We start from the raw sequence: 23,106 nt of genomic DNA, 5'->3' as shown, positions 1-23,106 counted from the left end.
TTGTTTGGAGCGTGTGTGCAGCTTAATGAGGTATTGGCTCAGCAGGCTTCAAAGAACTACACTGAAATTAACAACAGAGGCAAACTTTTTTTTCTCCTCCCAGGAACATCTGTCTCCATGGCAGACGTTTAACTCAGTAGTGAAACAGCAACACTGTGACCTCTGAATCACAGAAAACCCAAGACTAGGTTAAGATACATGGAAACCTACACACGTTAAATTCATTCCAATTGATGCAAATGAAGGATGAGCATTTTCTAGGACTTCACCCAATCTTGACTTCATCTTGACATCATCTTCAATCTTAAGAATAATTAAGCTTAAAAAGCATAGCAAAGACTCTTACTTGCTTTTTTGTACGCTCAAAATGTAATAACACATGGGTGAACTGTATCAACGAATAACATTGTAATAACCAATTTGTTTTGATGACTCCTATTGCAACTTTTTTTGATTACTCCTACTGTAACTCATGCTTTGTCACAAAACAGATGGTTATTAAGAAACTGGATTCATTACAGTGAATTAAATATTATATTTCTAATATCAATAGTATGTGATATGTATGAGGTAAGCCATACATTTTATCCTGCATACCTATTCTGCCTTCTATTCTTGGTAGACTACATGCATTTTTCTCAATACTACTAATAATAATTCATAAGCATGAAATCAAGAAAGACCTTTTTCTTAATCCAAAAAAATTTTCTCATTTTGAAGATTAATCATAGAAAGATACTTACATGTCATTTAAAGAGCTGCTGCTGCTTAGGCTACAGAGAAGAAAATGACAGAGGAATCCTCACAGATCATACTCATTTTTCCATGGACCTGCCCTAGTTTTGCACAATCCTTGCAGAAGCACAGCAGAAAGTTTTCTACTGTTTCTGTCCAGAAAAAGTGACATAAAAGTATCTTTCTAATATTTCTCAAGGCAAATTTCTTTGAATATCTTTAGGGAACGTGGAATCAACTCCAAGTACAAGAAAGTATTCAACAGTATTAGTTAAGAATAAATCTAGCAAGAAAGATCCAAAACCAGACACCATACCTTAAAACATGCCTTCGCATCTACAGCTAACTTAAAGGTACAAGCAGGAAGATGTTGACAAGGTTTGGTAAACCTGAGTTAATACCTGCAGTATCCACCAGCCCTGCTGCTTCCAGCCTTCTGCTTCCATTTGTAGCTACTTCTTCTCAACCCAGTGTTCAGTTATCATCCTCTGCTACATCACTCCTTCAGAGACTGCCAAATTCAAACCCAGAACCTGCACACCACACGTAATGCACCACCCTTGGGCCCAGACAGCCTCTCCTTCGGTCAACAGAGTTTGTCCAGGTGACTATAATCTGCAATGCACTGAAAATCAATGCTAGGAGAACTGGTTAAGCTTACCAAAGGAAGGGGCTGGGAAATCGGGATAGAATCATAACAAGAAAAGGGAGAGAGTTTGCATCAATAACATGTTTCCTCTTACTTTAATCCTCATTCTCACCTGTCGGTTTTTACTTGTCAGCAGTACATCTATTCTATCTAAATACCGTTAGTTCTCAGGAGTCCCTTTGGTATTGCCCCCTCAAGAGCAAGCCTAACGTTTGGGTTTGCTGCATTAATATGTTTGCCTGGAGAATCACCTCAAGGTGCCCAGCAGGATTAGTGTTTATTACTCAAAGCACTGAGAAATCAAAGGGAAAGGATTACCGCTAATAAAGCTATTTGGCCTAGCATGGGCAGCCTTCATAAACAGTAACTTTCTCAAATATATAGGAGATAGATAGTACCTTGTGCAACAGCAAGCTTAAAAGTGGATTGCTTACAGAAAAGCCTTGCTTTGTTGTGAGCATCACAGACTGCTTCCCCTCCACATGGTCTGACAGTGGATAACAAGCTACAACTGTGCTTAACAGACCTTCTGCAATTTCCCTTCCCTGTATCTCTGGCTGGGTAATGCAGAAGCAAAAAGACTACCCTATTTCCATGTCAACACAAGCCCTGAAAACAGCTTTTCCCTGGCCTTGGACAAACATCTGTGCAAGGCCCAGTTTGACACAGGCACAGCTGTTCTCATAGCTTTGTCCCTGGCAAGAATTCTCACTATGAAAACAGGAGTTCGCTACAGAATCATGAATAATTTTAGGGTGAGTATTTTCAGCCCTGATTTTTGCTGTAATCAAACCATGCCATTATAGTGTCAAAGCAAAGCTTATTGAAGGAAACCAGCTCCTTGCTTCCCATCCATTTTCAAAAGAAACCTCTGTGCAGTCTCTCATGTGCTTTACATTGTTAAATATAGGTAAACTGACATGTGCAGCTTCCTTTCCGTAGCATATTCCATTTTAAAGCACAAAATGAGCAAATGTAACAAATCTGGCTGCAGAAGTGAACACTGAATGGTCATGGTTTTGATTAGCCTTATAGGAGACAGCCTTCTTTTGGGAGATGTCCCTTCCCATGGCAGGGGGACTGGAACTAGATGATCTTTAAGGTCCCCTCCAACTTAAACCATTTTATGATTCTATGATTCATAGCTTTCAGGAGTTTTGTTTCACACAAAACCAATCCAGATTTGCCTCATTAAACAAAGCCATTTATATTCGTCTGTTAAATGTCTACACATCTTGAATATCTTTTAATATTTTCTATCTGTTAGAATTAACAAGCCCTTGATAATCAAACTTTGCTGTCATTAAAGAGCTACAGAATCAAGGACGATTAAACCATTAATAGTCCCTAAAATAACAAGAAACCTGAAGTCATAGGCAGTAAGGGGGAAAAGGTATGCATAAACTCATTCAACATTGTTATCTATTATAGAGTGCAGTCATATGATATCAACATTTTTCAATTTTACTGATTTGGAAACATTTCGAATGGGATGTTTCTGCACAAATGCATACATAGAATTTCTGCACAAATGCATACATAGAGTTTACTGGAAAAAGAAAAGAAAAAAATAAAGACTGTAAATCAAAATTTGGAGTTAACTTATCCAAAACGTTCTTTGAACTGCATTCAATCCAACACTTTTAATCAGGTGAAATTTTCCATTTTTTATCACCACTACTGTACCACCAGCAGGACAGTTACTGTAAGTTTTGCACTATTAAATGCTCATTGCTTTCTTTTTGCTATGAGAGGAAAAGGTGAAATTTAAATTTGTCACTTTTCTACCGAAAGTATGAAGAAAATAAGGCAGGTTGCTGAACATCCTGCACTAGTTACTGCAACGACTTAAAGAAATCCATAAGCTTCTTTCAAATCCAGACATCTATAAAAGAGACATAAAACCTGAGGTGATCACTAAGTCACCTCTCCCCTTGAAGTCAATTTACCCAGTACAAAACCAAAATAAACTAGTATAACAAGGGGTAGTGTCAGCAGTGTCCTCTGACATGCCATTTCCTCACGCCCCGAAACACGTATTCAAGCAGATATTTTAGAATAGTCAGCTGCTTTAAATTCAGATTCTGACTTTAATCAAATTGACTTTGGACTGGACCCTATCTGTTACGTTTTGCTGCGGTGCAAGTGCCTTGTTTAAAACTCCTGCTAGTGACTCTCTTTGGTTTAAGTGTGTTAACTGCAACTGTGCTAGATGTATTTATTACTATATGTATAAATAATATCTATGGCATGATTATAACTTTCTTTAGTGCCATGCAGCGTCTGATTCATCAATATAAACCAATATGATACTGCAGATTGGGAAGTTTTTCCCTCTTCTCTGCTGCACCACTCAAGGTGCAGGAAAAGGGGGTGTTGTCTGGAAAAGTGTCTGCAGAGGAAGGAAAGTAGATAGTCCAGTACTATCTTCTGCACTTAAGCATTTTGAAGCTTGCTATAGCTGCCCTGTCTTGTTCCGTCAGGTTGTCCAAGTGCTACCTTCTAGCTGAATATACCTCTTCTGCTGACAGCTACGCAGACTCTATTCTGTTATTGCAGCAACTCACCAGTACAACATAATGAGTTTAAATATTCTATATTATTCTGAAAACAGAAGTGGACAAGGCTTCTAGAAAGAACCTTCTGTAATTTATGATAAACACATGCACAAAGCAAGTAAATAAAATTAAACAAAACTTCACAGATGCTTTGTAGGAGTCTCTGATGTCATCTCTGATCATTAGCATATCTCTAATGTGCAGAACTTCATAGCATGCAGTTATTTTACACAGATTGAAAACCATTAATACAAACTTTTCAAATTCATCAGTAATGCAAGCATTATAATCAAGAGATCTTAATATTTGGTATAAATTCTTTTTCTAAATCAACATAAAATAGAATACAATTCTACATATTACACATAGCTCTCTTCCTTTCCATTTTAAAATCTAAGATTTACCATTCAAACTGTAAATCCTTCATCAGTACAGCTGAAATGGATCCTTTACCTCATATACTTCATATTTCACCCTTAATAACATACATACATCTATATATGCATGTCTGCCAAGGTAGCTCTTTTGAAGCTTAGAAAAATGTCCTTGCTGGGAGCAATTAAGTAGGTTCAATATGGGGTTTTTTTGCATGTTAACTTGGTGGACAAGCAGGCCTCTGATATTGCCTTAATACAGACAAAGGTATGTCTGTTAAACGTACACGGTCAATTTTTGCTGCTTTTACACTTTACATTCACAACTTTCTTCTGCATATCTTCCGTGCCACAGAGGATTATCTTCCGTAGCCCTAGATTAGAGAATCTCCTTTAGCTGCAGGGACTGTGGTAATGAGCCTGGCTCTCACACTTTACAGCACTGCTGGGCTTTAAGACCTTCATACTGAAAAAATATGAAGATGGCCCAGAGTTTGAACATCTTGAAAGAGCTAAGGAAAACAGCAGCTGGATTTTTATAGAAGGTTACAGATTCTGGCTGTTCCAGAAAACAGCAAGTGGACAGTTTGCTCACTCAAACATTGATAGAAAAAAAAGATCCCTTGTGCCTATATCCAGTGGTGCCATTCTTCATGCTACAACAAAACCCCAAATTTTCAGTTATCAATCACCTGAATAAATTCTTCATTAAGAACAAGCAAGTAGTACTGCTATTTAATGGGCATCAATCACAGTTTAAGTCCATGTTACTCATTTCCATCGTTGCAAACATTGCGGAACCAGTGCAAAGGATACTCAGAAAGTAAATTAGCTATTAGTGTAAAACATACAAAATACCTGCTGTGGTTTTCTTCTAGATCTGTACAATTTAGAGGCATAATACTGCTAAAGACTGCACCGAGGTCTTTAAAGAAAAACTGTGAGACATTTCCTAAATTTCCTTATTTGTTTTGCCTGCCTTTCAAAGTCAAAAACAGCAACATCCTTTTCCTTTTGAAAGATTTCAAATCATTCTCATTCCCTACAATATCACCCTTTGATTTGGATTGTGAGTTTTATATACATAGACGAAATATTTAGCTAAATCAAAGCTGTCTCACCCACAAGACATAAAACTGAGTCCCGGGATTTCTCATCATTAAAAGACTCCTTTAGAAACAATAGGAACTTTCAATATCAGAGTCCTGGTTAAAATCAAGCTCAGGTAGGTATATTCTCTCTACTAAAAAATTTTCCTCCGGTTTCAATTACACATTGTATATAACAATTAAGCTCAAAACCAAAGCTGAATAGTGCTCCTCTTAAATAACTGCTATATTTTTATGCCATATATTCAGTTCTTGATAGACTTTCTTGAATCTTTCAAATCAAAAAGTGTTATATAAATGTGATCTATTTTAACTATAAAACAACTTCAAAGGATCTACACTTGTGCTTTTTTCATAATATTAATTATTTTATATTTTAATACATTTTATGTTTTATTGAAGGCTAGCACTTCTCTCTCATATTGCAAAGAAGGAGGGCTGGTTTAGGAATACAAACAATATTTCTAGGTTTATGCCTTCAGCGTGTCTGAATTTTTAAAACTAGTTTAGGATTTTATTGAGCAGAATCAGCCGGAATCATAAATCAGCGGTACTCCACTGTGCAAGGCCCCATCTGCATCAGAGACATAAGGAGGGGTGCCAAGAGACAGAATAGCTGTAGCGCTGGGCCACTGAGAGAAAGCCCACTGTTTAGCTACACTGTGGGTTGCACTCCTTTAATAGCTGTAATTAGCACAATGTCCTGTGGATAATGGATTTTATTCACACCTGGGTTTTGACCCTGGAAGGTTAGAAGAAAAGTACCAGAAGCCCCCTCCTCCTACTCCCTTTCTTGAAACAGTGCCTACAACCAAGATTGTGCAGCCACAATAACACAGCCGTACGCATCCTAGAGATTGCCTCTTTCTGCAGGATTGTGACAACGATGACTTTCAGGTGCTGTCCCCCAGGAAAATATACGGGGAAGAAAACCAGTGCAAAACTGTACACTGTAGGGAATATCCCCTTTGGACCACAGCAATAGACACTGCAGCCAAGAAATACTTTTTGCACTTTTCCGTGCTAGCAACTGAGAACTCAGAAGGTAGGGACTTTCAAATATGAATTCAAGCTCTTTTTTTCCCTTCTTTTTTTTTTCTTTTTTTCAAAAACATATTTTGTATAATCATGAAAAAAGAAAGAGATTAAAAGACAAATAAATGCCAGCTCTTTATATGTCAAATGTACAAAACCCCTCCAAATAATACCTTAGCTATAAGCTTTTCAGCTCAGTAAATAATCTAGTTCTACACAACTGAATGTTCTTAACAGGTGGATTTCTGACTGCATATTTATTCGAATTGATTTGAATCCATATTTCATGTTATTTTAAAACTTATGAGCCAATAGAAGCAGTGCAATTAAAGCTCTTTTTGTTCTGAAATTGCTGGAGCTAGCAATCTTCATTTTTTCCAAAAAAATTCAGGACAGCATTCCTTAGACGCTATTGGAAGGTCTACATATAGCTCAGTCTCAAGAGGTACCACAATTCCATCGTGTACTAGAATAGGAAGCGTTAATGAATAAAGCTTTATTCAATGTCCTCTTGTGCAAAAGAAATATGGACGAATATTCGTCAGAACACCACAGTAAACAAGTGAACATACTTCCTTGTTTGTTTCCTTTAGTTCCTTTTAAATTTCCTGTTTTCTTTCCCTTCGTGGTCAAAACATAATTGAAATACTGGCACATAGTCCATAAGAAAAAAACATGAACAATACAATTTTTCCAGCTACTGAGTCAGACTGACCATTAATGCCCAGACAGGCATGAACTAATATGGTTGTTCAGCATTCAGAACAATTGACAAACCAAAAGGCCCCAAGATCTGAATTCATTTGACCCGTCTTTGGGCACCCCTCTTAGCTACTGAAGTTCTGTGCATGATGGGCTCTGATGTGCTCTGCAGGGAGCATCTGGCATTTTCAGTGGATGAATAAACATCTGCCTCCTGGACATGCCAGTATCCCCATCACCAAAGAGGGAGCCTGAGGCAGCCAGACTCCTAACTTACAACTTAAGTCCTTTAAGATATCTGGGATATCTAAATTTCCAGAACCAGATGGCCTGAAAAATTACTGTGTTTATTTCTTAATTGTGTAAGATTGACCTGACCTGAGCAAGAAAACTTGTGTCAAAAAAGAACTGGCAAACTCCAAGGAAGAGCCAAAGATTTCAAAATTGTGGCCATCTCACCAGGAACTGCCCGTGTCTGTCACTGTCTCTGGCTTCCTTGAGTAAGAGACAGGATTTTTCATCCTTTCTCACCTTCAGAGACACTTTTTACAGAGCAAGGAGAATCTATGCGATATTCAGTTACATCTTTTGTCTGAGCCCAATGCCATGAAAGACAGAAATTTAATTGCAGTAGCTCTCTTTTGGGAGACACTGCTGAAGATGACAACAATGTGGCAGTTATACTGGCAAAGGTCCCTTCATCTTGCTTGAGACTGACTCAATCCTCCTTTCATTTCCAGAACAACAGCTAAAGCAATGAAGGAAAATGACTGTCTTTTCTTATCCTATCTTCTTCCAAAACTGTAGTTGCCTGTGCGCTTTGCGACAGTAGAAAAAAGTAATTGCACCCACTGGAAATTTTTCAGGACAAAATATTGCACGGCATTTTCCAAGACAGGCACAAATGCTGAAGCTCCCTTCACAGACACATAAGAACCCAGCAATTTTACCCTGAATCTCAGAAATGCTATCAGATTACCAGAACTGAAGCTCTGCATTATGTAGTAAACAACAAACCCTGAAATGTGTAGTTGTACTGTATTATTACATCAGACTCTTCTACAAAATGTCTTGCTTGCCAAGTTCCTTTGGTTGCATGAGCAGTGATAAGACCCAATCTTTTGCCTTAAGCAGCATACGGTAATGATATAATTGTCACCTACCCCTTCCACAATGGGATTAGTCTACCGTGAGGATTCCTTCACACCACTTCAGTGCTGATAAAACTTTTGGAAATAGTTTTTAAAGGCCATCAACAATTTATTTTTTTAAAAATGAAAATCCCCTCCTCCCCCGCTTTGGAGGGCTATGAAACCTTATAAAGCAAAAGCTTTTCCACACTTTTCATTCCCTTACTATAAGCTGCTTTCCATTAACTTTTAGTTTTGACATGGGAAAGTTGGAAGCATGTTAATTATCAGGCTAACACTCCTATGAGACCTTTGCCAGTATAACCCAGCATATGCTCAGCTTTATCCTAATAGAGCAGAGTCTGGAGAGTTTAGGCTTTTGCTAATAATGATAGTGATCTAACTTTTTATCCAAATATTTATATGGAGCCTATCTGAATACCTGGGCACTTCCTATGGATCTCTAGTGCCTTTAATTTAAGTAATTCCCATGGCATTGTTTATATTTTTACCCTTGTCTCATACTGCATACACGCAGAAGTCTCTGTTAAAATCCCAGCAATCCTTCAACAAATCAAATTAAAGGAATTTGGGTTAAGACAATAACTGATACTTTAAGAAAATCAGCTGAGATTTGTAAAGGCTCCAAGGCTGGCGAAGTGCCTCCCACTCAGAGTATGTCACCGTAATCTGGCCAACTTTATATTCCTTATGCTTTTTTTCTTTTTTAATCTGAAAGTTTGATGAAATCAGAGTATGTTCAGTGATTAGCAAATTGTGAAGAAAGGTGATATTTTTATGGCAAACATCTATATAAAGATACGCTGATTATTTAAATCACTGGTTTTAAAGAGTAACAGATTAAAGTCACAATATAATGATGAGTAATGATGAGTACAAAAAGATATTCCTCAAATGAATAACTGTTGTTTGTTATAAATTGTCCTGCCTTGGCAACATGCTCTTAAAATTCAATCGGTAAATTACACTATCATAATCTTTGTTAGGTATTAAGGCCACTTGTACCAGCAATCACTTAGCTAAATAAACAAACCAGAACTTGTAGTACACATAAAAATCATTTTAGTTTTAATCCCTGTAAAGTCAAGGTAACTATTTGGAGGGGCATGGAGGGGCAGAAAGGGTGGATTCATTGCAGAACACCATTTTATCTATTTTAACTTTATTTAAAACAACTACCTAAATATTTAGGGATCAAAACACAGCCCAATACAATGTAATTAGCACTAAAATTCTCAGTAAAAAAAAAAAAAATACTAACTTTATTTCTCATTAAAAACTTACACATTTTAATTGCACTTAGTACACTTGCTATTCGAAAATGTTGTAACACCTTCATATGCCATTTGCAGAATGAAAAAAAAAGTAATCAAGTTTAAACATTAATTTAAAAAATACCAAATGATGGGCCTTCAATAGATACATGGTATATTTTCAGTTTAAAAAAAAAGTAATGAAATCATCTGATTGTTTTGTGCTAATGCACTGACTTTACAAGAAATCCCAGTTAACACCAAGATAGGTACTAAGAGAATGACTATTAGCTTTCATTATTAGAGGTACATTTCCCAAAGACTTCAAAAAGATTTTCCTTAGACTTAGAAGTGCTAAATAGGTCAGCAAATGGATACTCAAACCATTTCTGTGAGCCAGCCAGAAAACCTCCCTGTGACTTCAGTAGACTTTGAATCAAGCCTTCAGATCTCAGCTATTATACGTTTTCTCCATCTTTTCAACAAGCAATGATGAGTCTCTGTTCTGAAAGCTAAATGTATCTTTTTATTTTCTCTCACAAGAGATCGGAACCCTGTGAGCACCATCTGGACTGCTTCTTTGTGCGTCTGTACTTTATGCAGATATGGTCTTCAAACACGGACTGCAAAAATCCTATTGTAGCAGCAGACAGTAGCTGGGATCCTTATCCCACAGTCCTTTGAAGTTAAAAGAGGCTGGATCAGGCCCTCCCTATGCTTTGCATAATAAAATCATTGAACGTATTGCGCCAGTTTATATATGCCATAATTGGATAGCTATTACCTTATGTCATCTTTCTCACATAAACACTTACCGCCAAGGCACGCACCCATAGCCAACGAGAAAATTAATGGTTTCATAGGCAAGTTAACATCAGGATCTTTATTCAGGTTGAGAAGCACAGGAATCTGTGGTTTAAGAAGAAAAGGGAGAGATATTCAGGAGACATCCAACCATCAGTACAACATAAATAAAATTCATTCAAGTAAACAACTTAAACCAACATCAAGTCCAAAGAATAACTTGGGGAAAGGCAGGTTTTGGTGTTTTTTTAATTCAATTAGTACCTTTGCATCATATTCTTGGTCTGTGTGCGCTTTTCCCCACTGACTGTGCTAGTACCACAAGCCACAGAGAAGGTACCAGCAATGTCAGGCCAAGACTGACACAGGTACTGCTAACAAAACAGGATCTCGTAAGGTTATGGGTGCCTCCCATTAGAACCTTCTGGTTCAACAGGGATCCGACAGTGACTACAAATCAATTGCCCCTCCATTTCTGGAAACCTAAAGGACAGAGCTAGATCCCCCCTTCTTGCTGGAGACAGCTGTAAGAGATGCCCAGACCTTCACAATCAAGATGGCTGTAGACCACGTGTCAACGACTAAAAAATTCTTGAATACTTATTATAATCAAAAGTGCCTGATCCGTTAGGGAAAAACTGAGAAATATCAATGTGGCAGGCTTCTGAATTAATAAGCAGAGCTGAGTTATTTTACTTTCTATTCTAACACTATATTTACCAGAGAATGTAGATTTAGTTCACAGGGAAATGTTTGCAAGTTTTATGAATCTCATTTAATCCTTTTAGCAAATAAAATAAAATAAAATAAAATAATCCCCTGCAAAGTCAAACGAGGCTTGTAGGGAGGCACAATAAACTTCATTTGGTGGTTGGTATAGAGCCCAAAAACGCAGCAGCCAGGCTTTCAAGTAGCATCAGACCTCAGTCAGGAACACCCTTTCAACCTAAACAACTTTCACCTTAGCTGGGAAAAACTGATTTGAGTTCACCTTAATTGTGTAACCACTTGGTTTGAAAGAAAGGTGTAATCAGTACTTGTAGAGAGAAAATCATTAGAAAGGAGATAAGTATAATGTAATTAACCTGGTTTTGACCTGTACGGAGGTTTATGGGATCAAACGGGAGAGAGACAGAGTAAGCAAACATGGAACAGTGAGAGATCAAGCAGGAAGGGATTTTTGGAAATAGCTATGATATGCCTTAAAATTAATGCTTTCTCACAGTCCAGGATTTTCAGTAGTGAATAGAGTTGCGACTTTTAATCCTCCAATTTGTCATTTGAATGTATTTCACAGGTACCCCTCAAGGCATATGATCTCAGATGGAGCAGCTGCTTCCTGAAAAAAATTTTTACTGATGGCTGAGTGATGCTCATCTTTACTGACTGTGCGTGTTCTTTTGGTATGGAGCAATATATAGGCTTTATGAAGCATTACAACCCTTTCCCCCTCCCTCCCTCCTGCCAATGGTGCTAATCTTCCCTATTAAATCCTCTAATTGATTAACCTAGATAAGTTAATGTCTAAATAATTATTCTTGAATTGTACATTCCCTGAAGGCGTCTATTTCTATTTTAAGGCCTAAAGAGTCAGAATGTCCAACATCTTGTCTGTTTTTTTCCATGAAACAGTTATAAAATATTTAATTTCTCCCCACAAACTTTGTTCCTCTCGAACCATCACTGCCAGAACATGATATGCAATTCAAATTGGAGAAAGGGAGGCTGAGGGGAGACCTTATCACTCTCTACAACTACCTGAAAGAAGTTTGTAGCCAGGTGGGGGTCGGTCTCTTTGCCCAAGTAACAGGCAACAGGACAAGAGGAAATGGCCTCAAGTTGTGCCAGGAGAGGTTTAGATTGGATATTAGGAACAAATTCTTCACCAAAAAGGTTGTCAAGCATTGGAACAGGCTGCCCAGGGAAGTGACTGAGTCACCATCACCATTTCAAAACAATGTTGTATTTCAACATAAACCAAAATCAAAACACAAATACTGAAATCACAGGATAAGCCATCTTGCTCAGCCTAAATAAAGCATTTTTTCCTACTATATAATTTTTCCCAGAGAACCAAAATGATTATTTAGTTTCTCAGAATTATTTGCAAGTATCCCCATGTACTACAGTACCTTGCTTGTTGCAGGACACAATCCTGAACTATGCAACACTTTTTTAAATTAGACTCCTTGTTGTGTGTGCCCTGCCTGCACGGAAAAGGTGGGTAGGTAGAGCAGATTAAAATGATTAGCCTATTTTCTTGCTGTTGAGGTCAGTCCTAAAGCTGTTGCCAGCCAGATTCCAAGCCCAGAGCAAGTAATGCCATTTTCACACCCCACTGGTGGGAATCATTCAGAAAGCAGAGCCCTGTGGCCCTCACAGAGCCCCTTCCCTAATTATGGAACTGTGAAGGAGACGGGAAGCAAGAAACAAAAGAGAGATCCCAGACAGAAAGTCCATGAGATAACTCTCTGCTAGGTATTTGAAGCCACATACACTTAATACTCCCATCAGAAAATGTGGTTCTCTGTTTAGTGAAGGAGTTCAGTGTCAGGAGCTCTCAGTGTCCTGTAAATCTCTATTGATTAAAGACACAAAAAAAACCTAGAAGAAAGTCACTGAACAAAGGTTTCCACTCACTGAGTCTTCCTTTAAAGACAAAGAAACATCGCAATGTATCAAGAGAAAGTACAATCATGTAATGTACTTGATTCTCCATTTCTTAATTTTTTAAACCCTACTAAGTATTTTGGGAGCCCAAATATGCACTTGACCCTGCTGGTGTTATTGTTACATCCTTGACATAACATTGCTCTTCTTCCACTTCCACTAGAAATACTGTGAATTCTTTTTAGAAGTATTCATAATCATTAATCATCTACTTTAAAATTATCATCAGTGATGTCGTGCTCCTAAGTGTGTTAACAGGCAGCAAGGCTGGATCAGGAATATCTGTTCCCATAAATGCTTGGTTTTGCAGCAAGGGACAAACATTGAAACATGCCTTAGCAATACATACTTGTGTACGCTTTAATTTGCTTGTTTTCCCTCTTTAAAGGAATTAATCTCTGCCCAAGAGTAATTGCTATAAGTCACAAAAGGAATGGAAGTCCTACAGACCTCTGACACATGCTTATATCCCTTGTAAAGAAGAGGTATTTCTAACAAGGAATGTTTCACCACAAGTTTCACTTTTGAATAACCACATAAAAGATGAATGCAAAGCATTCAGTTAAATTTCTAGTGTTTCAGATGGAAATATTTAGTTGCTCCATAAAATAAGCCAAATTTTTTGCAAACATTATGGGCTATCCCGTGTGGCAACTGCATGCCACAGAGTCTCCAAAAGTCACTCGTATCGAATTCTTTTCATCTAAAAGTAGGCATAAGACAAACAGATTGTTCTAATTTCCATACTAAGAACTTTCCTGCTCCAAAAACAATGAAGAATTAAGACACTTGATCATCAGCAAGAACTCTTGAAGAGATGTTGCAAATCAGTTAAAGCCAGCATGCATTTCTCATCGCATTTACATTTGAAATAGATAAGGATCAGGCACAGTTACCTGCCACTCTGTTTTCCCCCAAAATCACCTTTAACACTTTTTGCCACGTTCATTCATGCAATTGTGTGTGAGGCAACATTTTTGCACTCTCAATACCTCAAACCTCAGCTTTATCTACTGTTACAGTTAACCTGAGTGCTAAAAACGGAAATGCAAAACATAAAAGTGTTAGAAGGAAACTTTCCACTGTAGCTTTCAATGTTTTTGAAAAACTGGATTCATTCTACAACTCTTTCTGATTCAAGCCATAGGCATTCACAATAGCATCAAAAGCAGTCCAAGTTAGGATACTTTGCAAACTGAGATATAATTGCCTGTGATACATATTGTACAAATGCATTTGTGATATTGATTTAACATATTTGTGATGCAGATTTTTTCATAGTTTTATGAAGTGCTGCCCCTCAACAGAGGAAAAAAACAGAAGTTAAAACTTATGAAGCCTCATATTTCCTTCATTATTCCCTTCTCAGATTATGTAAACAGCACCTTTAATATTAGAAGGAGCATAATACTGTCTTACCGGGAAGATAGCTTTCATTTCTTATAGCCTTTATTTCAATAATCTTACCAGGATAAATCTCTGTTTGATTAGCTTCTAGAAACCTTGCTAATTCTGTTGGAAAGTTCAATATTGAACCACCCCACATTGCTGCTTGATTGGCAGGGTTCAGATAAAATGAGTGATGCAGCTCATTGGAGCAAAGCCAAATCCATCTCACCTACGACCATTGTAAGAATATTTGCCTCCAGTAAAACAGAAAAACACAACTGTAGGAAATAATGATTGTACCTGGAGTATGTCCTCAAAGACTTGATACAGAGAGGAGCTAGTCATTGATCTTGATTCTATATAGGGTGCTTTATGAACTATATATATAGGATCTAAGCTGACACAGAAAGAACAACAAAAATGTCTACGGGTGTTGGCACATTTGTCTATATAACTAACCTAGTCAAAATCAATCCTTTTGAAGAAAATGATTGTTTATACCATGTACTATGGAAGTGCAGAGGATGCCTTACAAATATAAAAAGAACAAAAATGGAAATGTATGCATTTTCATTGTTCACACTGTTTTTAATCTTGAATCAGTTTGGCAAACTTTGAAAATGGATTAGGATTGTATTACTGGTATAAATTATCCACCTTCCCTAAAAGATACCATCTATTAACAATTATTATTATAAGAAATTAATTCATCCTCAAAAAAAATGATTCTGCAGGAGAGCATATTTCTTCTCACCCCAGTCATCTCACTAACATCCTCAAAATTTAAGCCAGATGAAACAATCAAAAAGAAAGGAAGCTCAATTTTTACTTTAAATGAAGGCTTTGAAAAGGAGAAGACGGAGAGATTTCAGACTAGAACTATATACACCAAAAACTACAAAGCGAAATTTCATTAAATACTGTAAATGTTCTCATAACAATCCTTGCCTTTATATTGCGCTATGTAGATCCTTTTTGTTAAAAAACACTGATGATCATGTCTGTACATCTCAATTGTGTTGCCCACTTCACAGAGGGGGTCTACTTGACACCTTCCAAGCCTTGTTCCTTCCTGTCCTGTTTGTATGAAAGTGGAACAGAGAGCCCTCAACATTTTGCTTTCACGTTTATTTTATTTTATATACGTAGACTGCATTCTTTGTAAGCAAAACTATGACCAAAGAGTTAACATTTTCAGATCTTGCTGTCACAGCCTCTTCACCAAGAGTACAAATTACCCAAGAACAAGTTGAATCAAGACCTTTATCCTATTCACCTATTTTTACAGCAAAACATTCTCAAAATTATGGCATTCCACCAGTCAAGGAGATGAAGAAGGAAGACCTCTTTTGAAACTATTAAGAACTTCTTCTGAAATACAAGCAGAAATTATGATTTAGCTTTACTAGCTGGGCCCTGGATATGCAGAGATACCAAAGAGAAGAGGCACTTTTCCCGCTCTATCAGTGAGCGCCTCCTCCTGGGATGGCAGGAGACTCATAAGAAGCAGCAGGGTGAAGCCCTCCCAGCTACTTCTGCTTCCCAAAGATAACGCTTCTACAAGTAATCACACACTCACATTGTGCAAGAAGGGTGGCTTAGGCAAGTTTATGCTATACCTATGCAGCAGAGTAGACGGCATCATGTCATATTGCCCATTTTGTCTATTTGTGCAAAGTGACAACGAAACAGCAATTCACGCCTTTATTTTAGGGATTCATTGCTGCTCTACACCATGGCATTTCATGGCTCACACTTTGCTAAAAACTGCATGTGATAAAGATGTCTTTTGTGAAAAGTGCAGAGAATTTGCATTAATAGAAAAAGACCTGCTTTCCCAAATTGTTGATGATTGGTCTGTCTCTGCAGAGAGCTACAGGCCGCTTTTACACATTTATCAAACACTGAACTGCAGGGCATAGAAGACTCTGGTAGGGCAGAAGGCAAAGAAGATCCAAAAATAAAATTGGCACTAAGAACATGAGATACATAGAAAATATTCAGTACCGCAAATGAAAAGCCTCTGTTAGTTTTAGAGGCAATAAATAGTGGGCCAAAAATTATCTTGTTTCTAAAAAAGATTTGTCAGAGACTAAGTCACCTTGCCAGCCAGGTGGTTAATGGAAATTGTTTGGTACTCTATATTGAGGAAATAGTATTTAAACTCAGCTAAAATGAGGATTTACTATGGCTATATTTTTAGTTCTGGTAATAAAAGAAAAATCTAAACAGATGGCTCCAGCATATGTGGCTGATAAAACATGTCAATTAAACTAAAGAGCATACTGGTAATAAAATCATGTCACCTAAAATTCTAAGGGCAGAAATCCGTGGCTATTTAAATGACAATACTATGAAAATGCAGGCCTTAAAAACTAATAAGTCTTCCTGTCAAGGAATGTCATGGTGAGTTTAGCCTGCTGAAAAAGGAGGGAAAATATCAGAGGATTAATAGAATGACACATAGAGCATCACTACATGATTCACCACATTTATTCATCAGACAAAGAAAGCCGGATATCCAACATGAGAAAAACCCTTGCCATTCAAGAATTAAAATGATTGAGACTTAATAACTAAGCTCCTGGTTTATTAACTGTTTATGCACAGAACATTTTGTGGGTATTTTTTAAGCAAATCCCAGATATATCTATATATATTACATTTGCTGCTGGCAATATAGTCCTTTGCATACAGTCAGAGTTCATGGAGTTTCCCACAAAGCATATCTCAAACTCAGAATATTTTGTTATGGTACATCTTTTACATATTGGCAAAAAGTGATTGATTTTCCTATCACAATTGCCAGGCATGCTTATGCAATGAAGTGCAATAAACACTCACTCGTCAGTTAAACATCTGCTTAATTAGAGAGCTGGATCTTCGCTCTCCAATGCTTAAAGAGAAGGGAAAAGTCTTGGGATTACAGTTCATCAAGCAAGTTTCAATTTCATTTTGTTTGGGGGCAGTTCATGATCTTTGCATTCAGGTCAAATTACCTGAAACAAGCAATTGGAAGATACTCTGAAGACTATTTTGTCTTTGTGGGACTTCAATGTTTTGGTTTAGTTTAACACAAACAGAATTTTACCAAGACAGAAACAGTAAAAGCAATCAACCTATGATGAGCTAAGTGCCCTCAGAAACTCATTCTACTGTTTCATGTACGCAATTATCTTTCTACAGCATCCTCTGTAGCATAAAATACTTGCTGTGTTCTGAGCTCTTTGCAGAGATTTCAGTTTAGCGACCTCTGTACGTGAATTCCACACGGTACTGACATTTTTGATGGTGGGGTTATAGCAGATTTACTCGCCTAGAGCAAAGAAGAATTTGACCAACGGCGGTGTTGCACTGTTGCACTTTCCAGGGTAAGATGCTTCAAATACTAAACTAATCTGACTTTCGTAATTTCAATTTTCTGATACCTGTCCTCTTCCACCTTACCACCCCTGAAGGAATGGAGCAATATGACTTTCTAGGCACCCTTGCCATCATAGTAGTTTTGTCTGCAGTCAGCTGGAGACTTAAACCAGAAAAGCTGATACTGGCAGGACTGTCTCATCCCTGGAATATGGGACAAAAAGCACTGGATACTCACCTTTCTAATGCAGAACAGACTCTATTGGTGGCCTTGACTGTGAGCTGCCACCAGATTTGAGTTTTCACCATGTTTGCTTGGTATTTCAGGAATCCTTGTCCATGTTCAAGTCACATAGACGGTCACCCTGTGAACCTGGTTTCCCCTAACTCCTACTGGTCAGTGGCTCACCACCTTGGGGTGAGCAAATCCACTATTGACAGAGGTCTCTGATGCCATCCTCCAAACACTCTTTGCTCAGTCAGAGCATAGAGCTGATATCTACGAAATTACTCAGATTTTTTGTATCTGTAGATTCAAAAAATGGTAGGAACTTGATGGGTACCATATCTCTACCCAGTACTTGGTCCATCAAGGCTATGACTGCAAAAATCACAAGAGCTATTGCCCCATTGTCATACAGACACTTGTTCACCACTGAAGAAGATTTATGAACCTCTTGGAGGGCTTCACTGGAGAGAGTCAGTACATCTGCACCTTTCATAGTTATAAGCAGAGGCTCAGCTGTGAAGTTGGCACCTTTTGCCAAGAAAGGACAGGACCATTCATGGCTACACACCATAGCAGGTGCCCTATACTCCAATATCACTAAGGCGTATGAAGCCAAACTCACATATATAAGCATGTCAGCTGGGTAACAGCGTGAACACGTGAGTGAATTATGTGGCTGAATAAGTGACAGTGGACAGTTTTCTGCTTTTAATAATTGCAGTTTGATTTTGTAAATAGCAAGTCAATAAATAGAGAACTAAGAAATACCTATGTGTTTTTCTTTCTTCCTTCCTCCTCTCTCCACACATTTTTAAAGAAAAAAAAATAAAATTGCAGCAGTCTCTTAGGTTCAGCCCAGAACTGGGTGAAAAATGTATATATTTGAAATGTCTAAAATCTTGCCAGAAATCCTTTCCTGTCCATCTGTATTTCACGCCTTCAAAGATATAAAATAAGTGATCTTCAGACATCCCAAAAGATTCCGGTGTTTCTGTCCCATTCCCCAAAACATACTCCTTTAAAAGAAGGTTCCTTTCAAAACCTGCAAAAGGCCCTTTGGTCGATGTGCATACACGTGTCTTTTGGTATTGCTCCAAACCAATTTTCATAGACTAGCTGGATGTGAGGCAAAACCTTTGAAGCTAAGATTTCTGCATTATTGCTTAATAGTCCTCAAGTGTTTGCTGAGAGGTGACTCATCCTGAACCAATCTTTCCCTTCATGCCTATTGCTTGCAGTCTGTTGTTGTTAAATCAATATAATTCCACAGGAAACACCATGGTAATCAAACCAAAATACCGTATTAACATATAATTATAGAGCAGTTGCAAATCTGCCCAACCTATCATATGCCCTATAAGAGGTGTCTTAAACCTTGACACAGGTTAAGGGCGGACATAACCACCCAATAACAATGGAAAAAAAATTATACTTAGCTGACAACAAGCTGTAACAATGAATCATTTGTCTGGTATAATGAAGAGATTATTGCACTTTAAACAGAGAATTTGATTGAATAAACCTATCTGATCATGCCTTAATTCGTCATAATTTGGTGCTTTTCTGATATTAAAACTCAGCTGCTGATAAGTATTTGTTATGCTTTGTTATGATATTATGATAACGTTATTTGCTGGTTTTTAAACTAATTACATGAGTAAGATAGCAATAAAGGGTTCAGGTGTTAAAAAAGCATTAGTGTAACTACGCAGTGCATAGAGGGAAAATAACTGATAGCAGCAGATGGTTAGTGACAATTTCCATCAAAAAGACAACTTTACTTTTCATCTATGAATGTGAATATGACAGGGAAAGTGCAAAAATACAGCTAAAACAGTGAATCTAGTTCCACAGCGCACTGCAACTGCTGGCAGCAATGGCCAGGCGCTAGATGTCTAAATGGTATGAATAAGCTTGTAATAATGGTTCAACCTGAGGGGATAAAGTAAGCTACAACACAGCAGAGGTGCAAAAAAATAAAGCAAATTGTAATCAGCAATCTCAGCTGCCTTGGCAGCACCAGAAGGAGGATGTGCAAGTGCCGCACAGACCCCTACCATTGTAGCCGTGAAGGGGATGTTGTCGATCACAGAGGAGGCCAAAGCAGACACCCAGAGCACTAAAATGATGGCCACTGCCAAGCGCTTGTCCTCAGGAACCACCTGGAATTGAGAGAAGTCCAATTACAACTTTGATGAGATCAGTGTTGCTCTGTCCCCCCTATGGCATAATTGCACGTTCTCCACAGTTTTAATTTATCAACATTTATTACTCCTTCAGGCTCTGAGTTAAGAAAAGAATCTTAAAGAAAACAGCCTGACATTTAGTAACACAATATTGTTCTTTTTCCAAGAAAATTTGAACAAATAGAAACATAAAGACTAATATTTCTAATAGTCATACTTACATTTCACACAGGAAATAAACTGTGCAACTCTATAATTTTTTCCCCCTTATGATTTATCTTTTCTTGTGGTTTTTAGACTACAGAAAAGGCTCCCCTTTTGCATTTATGACTATGTGGACAGGCTGTGGACATATGTTTATATATATTAAATAGCACCTATGCCAAAGTAAAACATGCTTTCTTGATATTGCTGATGGAGGAATGCAATCATTAGCATTAAAGTAAAAACGAAAGTATTATTCTATGGCACTAAAACTATTTTCCTTACCTGTTAAAAAACAGTAAATATTTTAAACGTACCTTTATTAACAAAGCTGTCTGCTCTCCTATGTAGTCTATTAAGTGCAGATGAGCCAAAGCCTAAAAAAAAAAAAAAAGACATTAACTAGTGAAGTACCTGACGCAGTTACATTTTTTTCAGTGGATGTAAGCAAATACAAAAATTCCCTCCTTTTCACAAGGTATTGATATTCATCTCACTTTGCTTCTACAGCAACTTTGCAATTGGTAGGAAGAAAAGACACAGCAGCAATTGCAATTGGTAGCCATATTTGCAGAAGTGGGTTTGTTGTGCTGGAATGACTGGTGGGATTATTTAAGCGTGTGGGCCACAGGCATCGAAGAACAGCTGAAATGCAAAGACGACATTCTTCAGCGGATACATGTTTTCTGAATACCTGAACACAACTTATTTTAAACCAACATCCCCCAAGCCACAATACAGATAGGAGTATATCATGTGTTTAACAGGTCAGATGAAATCAGGCATCTTGTGCTCAATCTCAGATGAAGAAAAGAGAAAGCAAAATACATGTTTCTGTTAAACAGTTTTCACAGACCCATAAAAAGCCAACAGTACCCATCTGCTAATACCAGGCCAGAGATCTTGGATGAAGAGAAATTGCCTCATAGGCAGCAGAACCTGAAAGGCAGGAAAACCATCTCTCCGATCTCCATGTTGGGCATCCTAACTGAGGAGGTGATCCCTGGAAGCATCGAGCTCAGGGCAGCCTGGACCAGAGTGCTCTGTCCTTCCTGTGAGAGCCATGCCCATTCGTACAGGGTACTCGGATAGCATCCCATACAACCATGGTTACTAGCATGGAGGAAAAGACATAGCAAGACCCGAGCCTAAAGGTGACGGCTCTGATCTCTCCTTGGGCAGCCAGGAGAATATAAACTGAATATTCACACCCCAGGAGAATGATCTATTCCCTCAAACTACAAGGTAAAAGGGGAGTTTTGACTCATGAGAGCTACCCTTTAATTCACTTTGGTTTTATTTTATTTTATTGCAAGTGTCCAGAATGAAGTACTATTTTCACGTTCAATGCGGTATGTCTATTTTATGACTTTTCAGTTTCTCGGGGGGAGAAAATCACCATTTTTTTGGTTCCGCCTGGACCAAGCTGGTTGGCTTGCTTTCATTTTTTTCTGCCATGACTAAGAACCAGTCAGCTGCAATGCCCCACTTACTGACTCCATTCCCACACAGAGACGCAGAAGTCAGCGTTCACACGACGCAACTCCCTATAACCCGCACACCTGGTGGTCAGACAGAGCCCTTCAGAGACATCAGTGGAAAAAAAAACACATTCAACTCACACGCTGTCAAATTCCATGACAGAGATGGACAAAGATCCTAATAGGCACTGAGTGGTGTGGTATAAGACATGGTAATGTCAGAGTGACAAAGGGGCTGTCATTCAGACCAGCAGTTCCTGTACCTGCAGCTCTTTCGGGCGGCAGCTGAACGCTAGCGGTCTGCGTATCGCCACATATTAAATTTGGCCCAGAAATTATATTTCCTTTTAGCAATGCATTGCACAAAAAAAGGTGTATCTACATTTGAAGATGCAGCACACAGAAAACAAGTAATAAGACTTTTAAATAAGTAATAAGACTTTTGTTCTGGAATCCAGACATGGTACTACAAAAGAGAGATTCGGGGAAAAGAGAAGGGAGTGAAGGACACACACGTTGTTCCTGCGGGACAGTCAGCCTGCAGGTAGCCCATCACGTTAGAGACGGTGACAATACTAATCACATAACCAACTTTAGGATGTCTCTACAAATATCCACGCGAATTGCCTGCAAACGCCTAAGTGCAAGTCAGCAATTAGTACCCTGCCACTGGCCTCCCCTGGGTGTAAACTGCACAGAGGGTCTCCTGGATCTTCCCGTGTCTTCTAAGAGGAGTAAGTATTACTGCACTAATTGGTGCCTTCAAGTGTACTAGCTCCCATCTGACAGCTCAAAATCGAGCTCCACTGCAGAAAAAAATCATGTACCATTTTAGATCAAAGTTTAATTTATGCAAAAAAATTTGCGTGAAACCCTCTTACAGACAGAATGTCATGATGACTGTTGGAAATAAACCCTGCCTGAAGGGATTAAGGTAAAATGTCAATTTTGACAATAAAAATGAACAAAATACTGTATCCCTGAGAGACATGGGAACCTATGTCACAAGGAGACAGAAGAAGCAGAAAGATTTTATAGCCTGTAACAACCAGTTGTGAACAAGAACTAAAAAGACAGTCATAAAGATGAATTACCTGAAGGACACAATAAAAAAAACAAGAGAGCTTCAAAGGATTTCCAACTTTTTCATTGCAAAAGATCTACCAGACTGGACCAATGAGGACCCAAAGAACCTCCGAGAGCTCTCCTGTGGC

At 38.1% G+C, this 23,106-nt stretch overlaps 1 protein-coding gene across 1 annotated transcript in view; it reads right to left on the bottom strand.

Moving 5' to 3' along the window:
• The window catches only part of OCA2 (OCA2 melanosomal transmembrane protein), a 173,212-nt gene that overhangs the window by 43,351 nt on the left and 106,755 nt on the right, over window positions 1-23,106 (bottom strand). The window contains exons 19-21 of the mRNA XM_074608185.1: window positions 20,729-20,788; window positions 20,079-20,183; window positions 10,382-10,475 (exon numbers count right to left, since the gene is read on the bottom strand). Coding sequence (XP_074464286.1) covers window positions 10,382-10,475; window positions 20,079-20,183; window positions 20,729-20,788 — 259 coding nt within the window. The remainder of the gene's footprint in view (window positions 1-10,381; window positions 10,476-20,078; window positions 20,184-20,728; window positions 20,789-23,106) is intronic.

The sequence above is a fragment of the Larus michahellis genome, chromosome 1, assembly GCF_964199755.1.
Source record: "Larus michahellis chromosome 1, bLarMic1.1, whole genome shotgun sequence".
Taxonomy (NCBI): Eukaryota; Metazoa; Chordata; class Aves; order Charadriiformes; family Laridae; genus Larus; species Larus michahellis.
The sequence above is the reverse complement of the archived record's forward strand: the minus strand, read 5'-3'. Positions and strand labels throughout refer to the sequence as shown.